Source organism: Mastigoproctus giganteus, chromosome 3 (assembly GCF_048544385.1).
Source record: "Mastigoproctus giganteus isolate SK-2022 chromosome 3, ASM4854438v1, whole genome shotgun sequence".
NCBI lineage: Eukaryota > Metazoa > Arthropoda > Arachnida > Uropygi > Thelyphonidae > Mastigoproctus > Mastigoproctus giganteus.
In genome coordinates this window covers 231,509,189-231,521,578 of record NC_143577.1, presented here as the reverse complement: position 1 = coordinate 231,521,578, position 12,390 = coordinate 231,509,189, and the positions used below count along the sequence as shown (strand labels likewise).

General features: G+C 35.4%; 1 protein-coding gene across 3 annotated transcripts in view; it reads left to right on the top strand.

Moving 5' to 3' along the window:
- LOC150088835 (RNA-binding protein 5-like) overlaps window positions 1-12,390 on the top strand; it is a 405,596-nt gene that overhangs the window by 382,208 nt on the left and 10,998 nt on the right. For 2 of the 3 annotated variants that reach the window (XM_090369695.1, XM_090369696.1), the window contains one exon: window positions 7,739-7,851. The exons of the other annotated variant lie outside the window; for it this stretch is intronic. In XM_090369695.1, the coding sequence (XP_090225821.1) occupies window positions 7,739-7,851 (113 nt within the window). The remainder of the gene's footprint in view (window positions 1-7,738; window positions 7,852-12,390) is intronic. 3 annotated transcript variants of the gene reach the window in all.

Below are 12,390 nucleotides of genomic sequence, written 5' to 3'. Positions count from 1 at the left end.
GATTGTCCTCTGATGGAATTCATAATTTTGAAAGCTACAGCCATAACACTTTTAGTATTTAATCTTTTGCTGGTTCATCATCCTTTTGGATCAATGTGATGAATCCGTTAAGATGCCCCGTCATTGCTTTAGCTCCATCTGTTGTTATTGATACGAGCTTAAATAATGGTAATTTAAATTTTTCAATAAAATTTTTAAGTATATTAAATAAATCAACACCTCTAGTTCTTTCTTTTAACAAAACCATACCCAGCAGTTCTTCGCTAGTGGCAGAATCATCGAAAACCATACAAATAAAAACGAACAATTTAGCTGTATCACTGACATCCGTAGATTCATCCAGTTGTAAAGAAAAGGAAACTCACTTAGCAATATGAGCACGCAGTTGTTCGCTCACATTTTTACTCATTTTTTTGATGCATCGCACACAGTATTTCGAGATAATTGCAGATCTTGAAGAGCACTTTTAAGCCATGGAAGCATTGCAAATCAAACATTTTTCTTTTATCATTACAAAACTGTACAGTATTCTACTTCTCACTCTTGATGAAAATGATACGTTTTACTCTTTTTCATAGTATTCATTTTAAATCAAAGGGTATTAAATTAACGTATAAATACTGTCCAGTTATTAATATTAAGTAAGCTAAATAAGAATTCGACAGGCACTGCTCTCCACAACATAACTGTGTGAATTTTCACTAGACAAGCCTAGCAGCTGTGCGACAACAAGAGTAGTCACGTGGTTCAGCAGATTTGTAATAAACGTATGCAGTGGGGTGCATAATAATACCATTTAGATTTTGGTTAATTTATTTTTTTATTTATACAGTATTTAAAGTTCGTTGTTACGTGATCAACCGAAATTAAAGGCGTGATCGACTTGTTGACCACCCCTGCTGTAGACCAATCCTGCACCTGCATGTGACGACAAGTATATTTTAAAGAAACGATGCCTTGAACAATGGCAACATATCTGGCAGAATCAAGGCAACAATAAACTACTTGGCATAAAAAAAAATCTAAAACCATGGAAATCTAGTATACGTGAAAACAGACATGAAGAAGTCGTATTAGCCCGATTACGGATAGGTCACACGCACCTGACACATCTTTATTTGCTTGCAGCCACTGACCTACCACTGTGTACAAGCTGCAACACTCAGCTCACTGTCCAACATGTACTCATTGATTGTCCCAAATACAATACTGACCGACAAGCTATGTTTACCTCTTTTTCCAGGATGAACATTCCTTTCAGTATTGCTGACTTCCTGGCAGATCAAATTTTTTCATTCCTAAAACAGATACAACTGTACAACGCAGTATGAACTTCAACATTTTTGTACATAAACCATGTATTTAACATCACCATAGTTAGGCACATTATGGCCTTGCGCCGTAAAGCCCTTAAACAAACAAGAATGGTGAATCCCCCCCTCCCCCCAAGCTAGCAGTTTTCCAACCCACCTAACATTGCCTTGATAGCATCAGCAAATATTCTTGCACCCTTTCTATTTAAGTGTATCCCATCCCTGTAGAAACAATCTCTCCTGTTAATTGATTAATCTACTATACTGTTAACAAGCACAGACCACACTGAGAAAAATTCTACCCCATGAGCCTGGCACAGTCTCTCCAGGGCCGAATTGATTGACAAGGCTCTTATCATATACTCCCTCCCATCGTGTATGGGCAGAATTGGAGACACTTTCAAATTTAACCCTAACTTATGAATTTTTTTCAACGTTGACCTGTACTTCTTAAATAAGTCCGCAGATCTCCTAATCTTAATGTCATTAATGCCAACGTGTACAACAATATCACCCTTTGTGCTCTTAAAAGATGATATCTGCTCTACAACGTCATCAACTTTTGCCCCTGGCAGACATACCCTGGTCCAATTCAACTATCCTCTTTGCACTATATACAGTGAAACTTCCCTTTAACGGACAGCCATGGGGAACGAAAATGTGTCCGTTAGAAAGAAGTGTCCGCTAACAAGAAGTCTGAGGGAGAAAAAAAAAAGAAAGAAAGAAAGAAAAATCGTTAAACGTTTAATGTAAAATTAAATTAAATTATATACAGATTTTGCACAATATTTTTGTAAATAATATACATACAATTGTGCTATGCATATTATGACTTTATCTTAAGAAAAATACATACAGTAATCACTTATTTTCTTCTGCACCTTCTTCCGGCTGATACTTTTGTTTTCAACATTTGTTTGGAGTGAAGAAACCATCGAAAAGTCCTTCTTCGAAACCATCGAAGTATCTTCTTCAGCGGCGAAAAACATTTTTAAACGATTGATTTGTATGAGCGCTTCTATTTTCATCGGTGGTTCGTCGTTAATATGTTCTTCGACAGAATGACCTCCTTCCATTTCTTCATCCTCATGAGGAACTTCTTGAACAATATCGATGATAATGTCGTTGATATCTAGAGCACCATCTTCCGTGGTGAGGTTTGAGTCTATATCTTTGTAGCTAGGATCACTTGTAGCGGAAGTATCGTACGTTATCAATAGATGTTGAAGTTCTTGTTCTTCTCGGTGCTCCACATTGCTGTTCACAACTTCAATTTTTGCGTTTGAGAAGCCAGACTTTACAAAACAGTTCACGACAGTTTGTTTTCTAATTGCGTTTACTGAAGAGGAAATCCATTGAATCGCATCTAGGATGCTGATTTTCTTTGCAAGGTCACTCGCACATGTTACATCATTCATGTTTGCAATGAGATGTCTTAAAACACGTTTTCTGTAGTGAAGTTTAAATTTTTTTATTATCCCTTGATCCAAGGGCTGACACTCTGCAGATGTGTTTGGTGGCAGAAAAATGATTTGAATGTTGGACAATTCAATGTGCGGGTGAGATGCAGCATTATCCATGAAAAGAATAATTTTTCTGTTTTGACGAATCATGTTTTGGTTAAAGTGACTTATCTATTCGCTCATGATATCTCGTGTCATACACGCTTTTTTATTAGACTTCCAGTCAACATCCAAAATATTCAACTTTATGCCCTTGAAACAACGAGGATTTTGTGGGTTTCCTATAACAAGAGGTTGTTCAAAGTCTCCCAGAATATTTGTACACAATAGTACAGTCAAGCGTCCCTTAGAAATTTTTCCGCCCTGGCACTTTTCGTTTTTTAGACTCGTGTTTTCAGGAAGAGCTTTAAAAAAAACAACCCTGTTTCGTCACAGTTGTAAATATCCTTAGCTTCAAAATCACGACATAAATCTTCCAATTTGACGGTCCACTCTGTTACAACCCCAGTATCAACAGATCCACCTTCACCACTTACGGTTTTCCAAGAAATTTTATGCCGAGTTTTGAACTTGTCTAGCCATCCCACAAAAGCTTTGAACTCATTTACTCCCATAGATTTCGCAACCTCCAAAGCCTTTTCCCTAATAATAGGCCCATTAATGGGAATTTTTTTAGCACGTGCGCGACAAATTTGAAGTACAACTGTTTTCGGGAATGATTTTTGCTGATCATTTACGGGCACGCCTCCATAGCCAGGTGGGAAGGAGCAGCAGTGCCTAGCACATGCTTCTTGATTAGACCGGGGTTCGAGCCCGTCACCACCAAATATGGATGATGCGGAAAGGTCAGGGAATGACCACCGCATATTCCCGGAGCAATATGGCCTTAGTTGCTAATGCTCCTAAAAAACAAACAAACAAACAAACGATCATTTACGTGTTGCCAAAATTGTTTGAGCAGTTCATTTTTTTTCTTTAGGATGTCGCTTACCTGCGTCTTCCCGATTTTGAATTTTACAGCGAGATTGCGAACACTATTTTTTTGCCCATCATACGCATTAATGAGTTCGGCTATCTTTTAAAGTTAAATGTTTAGGAGAAGACATTGTGCACTTCACACGACACTGAACAAAACTGAAAAGACGAAAGGCCGACCATATTCCCCCCTCCCTCCCTGCACATACCGAATTCATCAGAAGTTTTACATGTGCCTTAAAATTCTTGAAAAAGGGTTTAGAACCGCGACGTAAACCTTGATAAAATTCAGAGAATCGGAAATAGAAAATAAACACACAATTGAGGCAATACGTGGAAGAAACGTTCCTAGAAAAAGGGCCGTGAGCTCGCCCGCTGTCCGTTATGGGGAGATCAAATTAAGTGCTAATCTAAACGAAACAGTGCAAATTGCCTGTCTGCGTCCGTTACAGAGAATGTTCGTTAGACAGAAGCTGCAAACACGTTAAAACCAATGGAGGTGAGTTGGGGAATTTGAAAATGTCCGTTAACGAGAGGTGTCCGTTAGGAGAAGTTTCACTGTATTTCCCATCTCCCTGACAATAGTCACCCACAATAACTAGCACCTTGTGTGACCATCCCATTCTGCCCTGAAGGTTACAGCTGCCCAACTCAACGCCAGAGCTCACAAGAGTGAGCTCTGGTGTTGAGTTGGTCAGCTGAGAGTTTGATGGGCTCCCATTTCAATTCCTTCAAGAGCATCTACCCTATTCTTCAAACTCTCATAGATGCCTCTCAGAATGCTGAGTTGGTGCCTAATTTCTTGATACCCTGTGCTGCCCCTAGCACGTACTAAAATATCCTCCTCAGCTAGATCATGTCCTGTTTCAGATAGGTCTGCAAACATTCACAAGTTGGACTTTTTTTAGGCTGTGATGCATTGGAGAATCACCCCCTTCGGTTCTTCCTCGATCCACAGCACTCCTGCTACTTTGTGCACGTTGCTTTCCTGCTCTAGTTTGGGGCATGATTTTTCTTAAATACGATGAAATTAATTAACAATAAAAATTGATTAATCTACTATACTATACTCGACTATACAATACTGTACTAAGCTAATCCAGTAATACGTATTCCGCTATATAGTTTTACCCTATACCTTAGCTATCAAGTTCGAGATACGCTATACAATAACAATCACAATATTAAATTAGCTAAATACAACAGATATATGCCCAAAAAGTGATCAAAACCTTCAAAATACTTATTTATTACAATTAAAACCCTATTGTTCTTCTGCACTACTGGTTATGCCACAATATTCCAGCCAAAACACCATTACAAGTAGCGAGTTGTAACTTACAAAGTCACTAGTTAAATTTTAAAAAAATATGTTAACAAACGCTACTAAGCCTATTAATCTATTTGTAAGACATAAATTAATACGTTAACTAATCTAAAATATGATAAAATACAAAAGATATATAACCAAAAAGTGATTAAAACCTTCAAAATACTTATTTATTACAATTTAAACCTTACTATTCTTCTGCACTACTGGTCGTGCTGCAATATTCCCTCCAAAAACACTGGTTACGATAGTGGTATGAATAGCGAGTTGTAATTTACAAAGTCATTAGCCACATTCAAAAAAGCCAAGTAATAAATAAGCCAACGAAGGCCACTAAGCCTATTTAATCTATTTGTAAAACAAATTAATATGTTAAACTAATGAAAAATACGATAAAATTTCAAGGAAACTTATTGACTTGCAGCAGCTACAGTAGTCTACGTCTTCACCCAGTCACACCTGGCGGCAGATTTTTTTTTTAGTGATATTTTCAATGCTGAAAAATTATTAGCTTTCCTAATTTTGCTTGCAAACAGCAACTGCTATCCTGAGCCCTGCTAAAAAATTTCCTTGTACCATAATTAATTAGAACAGTAAAGAAGACATGCCTTAATTCTGAATAACTAATTTACTGTAACTGTATTATTATTATTGTTTTATTCAACCCGTAACCAGTAGATGAAAAAAAATAACAAATTCTTTTTTTGCAGTTACAGCTGCACCGATCTGAAAGGGCAAAATTTGAGGTGCATAAATAAATTGAGAATTGGGGGGGGCATCCATGCAGATTTTAAATGAGGGGGGCGTCCGTACTGATTTTAAATGAGGGACAATTCAGAAAAATGGTACTTGTTCAGATACAAATAATAGATTTGTTTTAACAGAAAATTTAGTATGAGAACAATGAGCATGACTTTGGTTTCATCAGTTGTGTCCAAAACTCATTTTGAACACAGTGTTGAACATTGTATTGTATTTATTTCTCTAAATTAATATTAAACTCTATACATATTTCTATTATAATCATAAAATAATGATGATCCTTCCATATTGTAGGCATGGGTTTGCTGCCAGTGCCAGTCAGTAGTGGGCTTGTTAACTGAGCTTAGCAGAACATTCAAAATATAACTTACGAACCTGGTTGAGCCATTATAACAGTGCATCCCTGATTGTAGGCATATATATAATGAAGAAAAACTGTTTTGTGTATCTTTTGTCCTTTGGCACTTCTCTAAAATAAAACAGTAATATATAATAGTATTATTAAAACATAATTTTACTGCACTTTTGTCTTTTTTGTAGCTATATAAAGTAAGAGTGTAAGGTTAAGTTCAGTAACTTTTTTGTAGTATAAGTTTCATTATAATGTAGATAGCTTATGCCATATATGCTATTCTTATCCTTTAAGCACCCTGTTATTTAAAAATTATGGTGATATTTGTGAACTAGGTTATTAGCATTCAGTAGAAGTGGAGGTTACAGAGTTTCAAACAAAATTTACATTGTTTATTGGATCTGTACAATTAATTCAAAAAAAAAAACACACAACACCCTCTTCACTCAGTCAGTCTCAGCATATAATTATCCATGTTGCGTACTAATTAAATATGACATATATAGTTCATTATGTTATGGATGGATATTTGCTGTCTAGCAAGCACCCATCCAAGATAGTATCCATTTTACACTCCAAATTCCTTTCCACTTTTATGCTATGAAAAATATAGGTTTTTTAAGGCATTACCTATGATGTGAATTTTGACAAATTGCATTGTAATATCCATTCTAAAGACATTATTATATCCTCTGCATGTTATATGCTCCAAAAAAATTTACTTAAATAATCTGCTATGTTTGCAGACAGAACGTCTAAATTTTTAATGAGGAGTTTAACATTATATTGAGGGTGGCTTTCAGTTATATAATCTGTTGTATTTTTAGATTGTCTAAATTTTCAATCAAAAAGTTGGGAAAGTCAGTTAATAGGAATGAACCTGCCTTGTGATTTTACAAAATCAGAGTTGGGAAAGTTTAATAGTTTTCTCTGCATAGAATTACATTCAGACAAATGTTATCCATCTTCCATTGCACTTTTTATTACAAATGAAAACTTATGGAACCCATTCTTTAATTCTTTGTTATTAGGTTTATTGAATTTTTGCACAAAATTAAATTTTACTCACTTATTCTACACAAGTTTAAATTTCATTAATAATACTATCAGTGGTGTGTGCTATTTGTGTAAAGAAATAATTTTTTACATACCAGTGTAATCATGAAAGGTATGGCATTTTTTTATTTTTTATGACAGTAGGACAAGACCACCATTTAAATATTACTTTATTCTTTGTATTGTTTATACTTTACACCCTCATATATGTTAATTTTATATACACATTAGACAAATGTCATATATTTCAAAGAAATAAGCAAACAGTTTATTCTGAACTTGTAAAAAAAAAAAATTTCAAAACATTTGCACATGTACGTGCATTGGTACATTGAAAGTTCCTTTGCTTCTGGAGTTTCTGTAGGATGGTTAGCATTGAGTGACAGGTATATTCCAGCTTGAGATTTGCATTGGAAATTAGACTGGCTAGGTTAATTAAATCTTGTGTAACTAAGGTTTATACAGTAAAATGGATGGTTCCATGCAGGCTGGCTATCGAGACAGAGCTAAGGAGCGAAGAGAGAAATTTGGCCAGCCAGATCCTCCACATCCCAACAAGTTGAAGGCCAAGTATCTAAAACAATTGGAACAACAGCCTGTGTAAGATATTTTTTATAAATCAAACTATAATCTACATTCTCTTTGTTTTTTTTCTTACTTATTATTTTAAGAAAAAAATTAGGTAGTTATAAAATCTTTGTAACCTGGATCATGTGCCTAAAACTATATTATTATTAATGTGCATGTTGATGTGTTTTTTCTTCAATAATCATGTTCATTAGTCCATTTGGTAATGACATATAGGTTTGCTTAGCTTGTTGAATGAATTACATGATTGATTTCTTACACACAATCTTTTAATAATGAATCTTTTTTTATATATATATATATATATATAAGACAAATAATGACATTTTCTTGTGATACAAAAAATTACACATTTTGGTTATTTACAATATTCCTGCCCATACAACTGATCTAATATAATTTATGTAGAATCTAAACCTATTTTTCTGCAAGTGTAAAAAATGAATTATAGAATCACAAAAAATATTGCTACACTTTTTCATGCTCCTATGAAGGGAAATTCAGTTACAAAATTGGAGTTTGTGGGCTTTGAAAAAGCCCAAAAACTCCAATTTTGTTATCCTCTGTGGCATTTTAGCCAGCACAATACAGCACTGTCTATCACTCATGTGGAGAACTTTGGGTCCTGTTCCCATTGATTACTGGAGTATTTTTTCTAAAACCTTTTCATTTGAGGCTGTAGAACTGATCTCAGGCAGAGGGAATAAAGTTTGCCCTATGATCTATCCAGGTTTTTCAGCCCAAACAACATGTGGCCCATGATAATAGTACAGCAAGTCCCCGAGTTACATAACTTCGGACTTCCATCAATTTTTTTTAAAGGATTGTAATATTTAAAACAGTAAAATAATAATAATAAATCAATAACAACAAACACAGCACACACAAATTGCACAAGTAAGATTTGGGGTAACAAGTTTACAAAGCTTTAAAACAGAAATGTAGAAAAAATTCTGAAAAGTTTGTGTTTTTTTTTTTTATGACTAAAGATTTCATTTGTTTCTTTATTTGACCAAAGATTTCAGTGAAGGGGGACATACATTTCACCATAATAATGTAAAAACTCAAAGAATTCCAGCTATCGGTATTATCACAAATGCAGTAAGATCGAGTTTATTATCCATTTATAACAGATTGCACCAACAGAAAAGCCCAGTAAACTGGAAAAACTGCAAATTGTTTTATGGTAGTGACCTTCGGAAATGTGCTTTAGTAAAATGTGAGGTAATAATAGTGTTTCTGCCATAACCCTGTGAAGTGTAACAGTGGTATGTACCAAGAAAAGGAGTGATCGATTTGGATCAGAATATTAAAATAATAAAGGATGTACGAAAATGGTCAAAAATTAACAAGTATTGTGTGGAATTTAGATGTCAGTGTCAACAGTAAACACAATAATAAAAAACAAAAGACAGAATGCGAGAAGTGGCGAAGTCAACTATAATAACCGAAGCTACGAAATGCATATCAGTTTTTACAGTAACGTGTGTTTTTTCTTCTTTTTATATTTTCTTTTCTTATGTGCCACTCTGTCTACTTCACCACTGTACCCAGATAAAGTTTTTAATTAAAACTATATATAACTATTTTTCTTCATTCTTCTGAGGATGTTGTGTGGTTTTTGTAATTTTAGCATATCAGGGATATAGTAGCACTATTTTATTAGTCATTCCCGAGTTGCATAATACTCGACTTATGTAAGAAGTCCTGGAATGTATCGCTTACGTATGTCGGGGACTTACTGTAATAGTAATTTGTACGGTATCTTGTATTTGTTCTGATTATTGTGTATAGTGCCAGAGTAAGGAATATAATTGACTTATACTGTTTTAAATTGTTTCTTGCTCTTTTCCCAAAAATATTGAGTGTTGCATGTAATGGAATGGCAATATCTACTTATAACTTTTTTTTTATCCTTTCTTGCTGCTGTCTGGTTAAGCGAGCATCACACTTACGTGATCAGAAAATCACAGCACCCACATGGAGATCTCTGTTGATCAAGTAAATCTGTGCAGGGCATGGCTTTTTTTTCCCCCTTTAATATGATGATATTATGCAATTTTGCATAATCTTCATGTTTTTGAATAAAAGATGCAAAGGTATTCTCTCTCTGTATGTATGAGGGCATTCAATAAATTATTTACCTGCCTATGAAGGTAATGAGATAGATGCAAAAATCTGTTTTTATTTTTCATTGTAACTCCCCTGAACTTCAATACACTTTTTTAAATAAAGTCACAGTCCCTCAAAGCAACAGCATGTGACCTGTGCACTGTCCTGAAGAAGCAGCACACCTCTGGAAAGTATTCCACAGCATTTTTCCTTTATTACATCCCTTAGGTTGTACAGTAGGGATGCATATGACTCCCCAGTGACTGTCTGCTTGTGTTCCACGTAATGAATGTACAAAATTCCCTCAGCATCCCAAAAAAATGGTGGCCATAATCTTTTCAGCTGAAGGTTGTGTCTGAAATATTTTGGGTTGGGGGAGAACCCTTGTGTTTCCATTGCATTGATTCTTGCTTGGTCTCATTATCCCAGTGATGAACCCATGTTTCAGGATCCCTGCCATAAAGCTCTAAATTCTCCTCACAACACCATTCTCTGAATTGCTTCTGCACAGGAGTCAGAAATCTGAGGACCCACCTTGCACTGACCTTAGTGATGCCTAAATGTTCATAGAGGATGGTTATAACTGCTCCCTCAGATGTCACATTCCATAGAGATTTGGGACACTTTTAAACATCTGTCATTCAGCACAAGTGTTTCCCCAGCATGGCACATTTCTGGAGTGGTCACTGTCACAGGCCTTCCTGGACATGGATCCGCTACTCCACTTGAATTGTGTTGACCAGAATTTCACCTGGTACTCTGAAGGTGCACTGCTACTGTACACAGCCACCATCCTTTCATGAATGGCCTTTGGCCCATTTCCTTCTTTGGTGAGAAACTTGATGACTAAATGATGCTCCAATTTCAACAAATCTATAATTTGATACAGGTGTTTTCCTTCTTCCTGTTACAGCAGCACAACCTAAAAATAGTGGGATCAGAATTAGTATGATTCAAGTTGAGATATGTAGGAACACGGTAAATCATGAATCATTGAAATATAACTATGGAAAGTACCTAGGTAGATAATTTATTGAAAAGTAAAGTTAAGAGAGTTAGTATATTAGTGAACAGCATCTTGCAAGGAAGCATCATTCCCTGGGTTGCTCATACAGAATTATGCAAATGAAACTTTGTTTATATTTCTGTTTGTAAAAGGCTGTGAAAATAAACCTGACACATTTTGTTACATTTATTGTTGCCTTGCTATGAAAAAAAAAATTGTTAAAAAGATATACCACATGTATTTTAGTATAAAACTTGCCCACCAAGATAAATCATGGGTTTTGCACAAAATACGCTCCACTTTGTGTTGAACAGTTGTGGAAATGGAGTCAAAGTAAGAAGCAGCCTGTACCCACAGGTTGCATAGTTTCCCTTCTAGCAACTTGGGTTATTCTTCCCACAAAACCAACTAACCATAGAATATGCACACTTCATAAATATTGTCTATACCTCAGTGAACTGTTGTTCATGGTGGTTACCCTGCTTTTGTGCTTTCATAGGAGCATGTTAGTGTGGCCATACCCCATAGTTTTCTTTGTTTAAATAAAATTCACCTCTCTATATCTCGTGATATCATAACTGAGTGGTTAACATTTTTCCATTCTCTTTCATTAAAATTCATTACAATTGAACTATTTTAAATCCATAATCAGGTTTTGCATTAGAACACTATTATTAAAACAAAATTAATGTAATGTTTGAAAACAACATATGTTTTGTTGCAAATGAGGTTGACCTTGAATTATCCTCCACTTGTTTTGAACAGTGTTTTAACTTATAAAAACATAACTTGATTTCTTCGTTTGACTTCAGCTTTTGCTCATTACTGCAGGTCTGATGGCATTGCTGTGCTTTGTGTGTGACTGCCCAAATGCATGTGTGCTACAATAATTTTACCTGTGTTGACCTGCAATAATTCCTTTGCCGTCAAAAGTTGTGGATGCACAACTTTGGGTAACTTTTAATACCTTGCTGTTATTTCTGTCCCTTTGGTGTGTTATACTACACTCCCTGCATTACTGGAACAGTAGCCTCTCATGATTCCATCACTGTTGTCTGCTTGCTTATTTCTTGCTGTACTGTGAACAGATCATTGGAAAAATGGTGAGCAAAGGAAAAGAAAAACTCCTCCTTGGCATAATAGAATTCCTGTTTGTGAGTTGCATTCCGTGGAATACTTGACTACAGTTTGTTACAACAGTGCCACAACTGCATTCCGATCCCCTAGCTAATAAAATCCATCCAGGTAATGAATATTAGAATTTTCTTGCAAAGAGTGAAAGAAAGAAAAAAAAAAGGCAGGGGGGTAAATCATCACCTCAATTCCAGATGGTGCCTTTCAGTTTATATGGATTCTTAAACACCAAAACTCACCTGACGCATGTTTTGAAATGAAATAATGAGAAGAGCAGGGGCACTGTTGTTTGTTTCTCA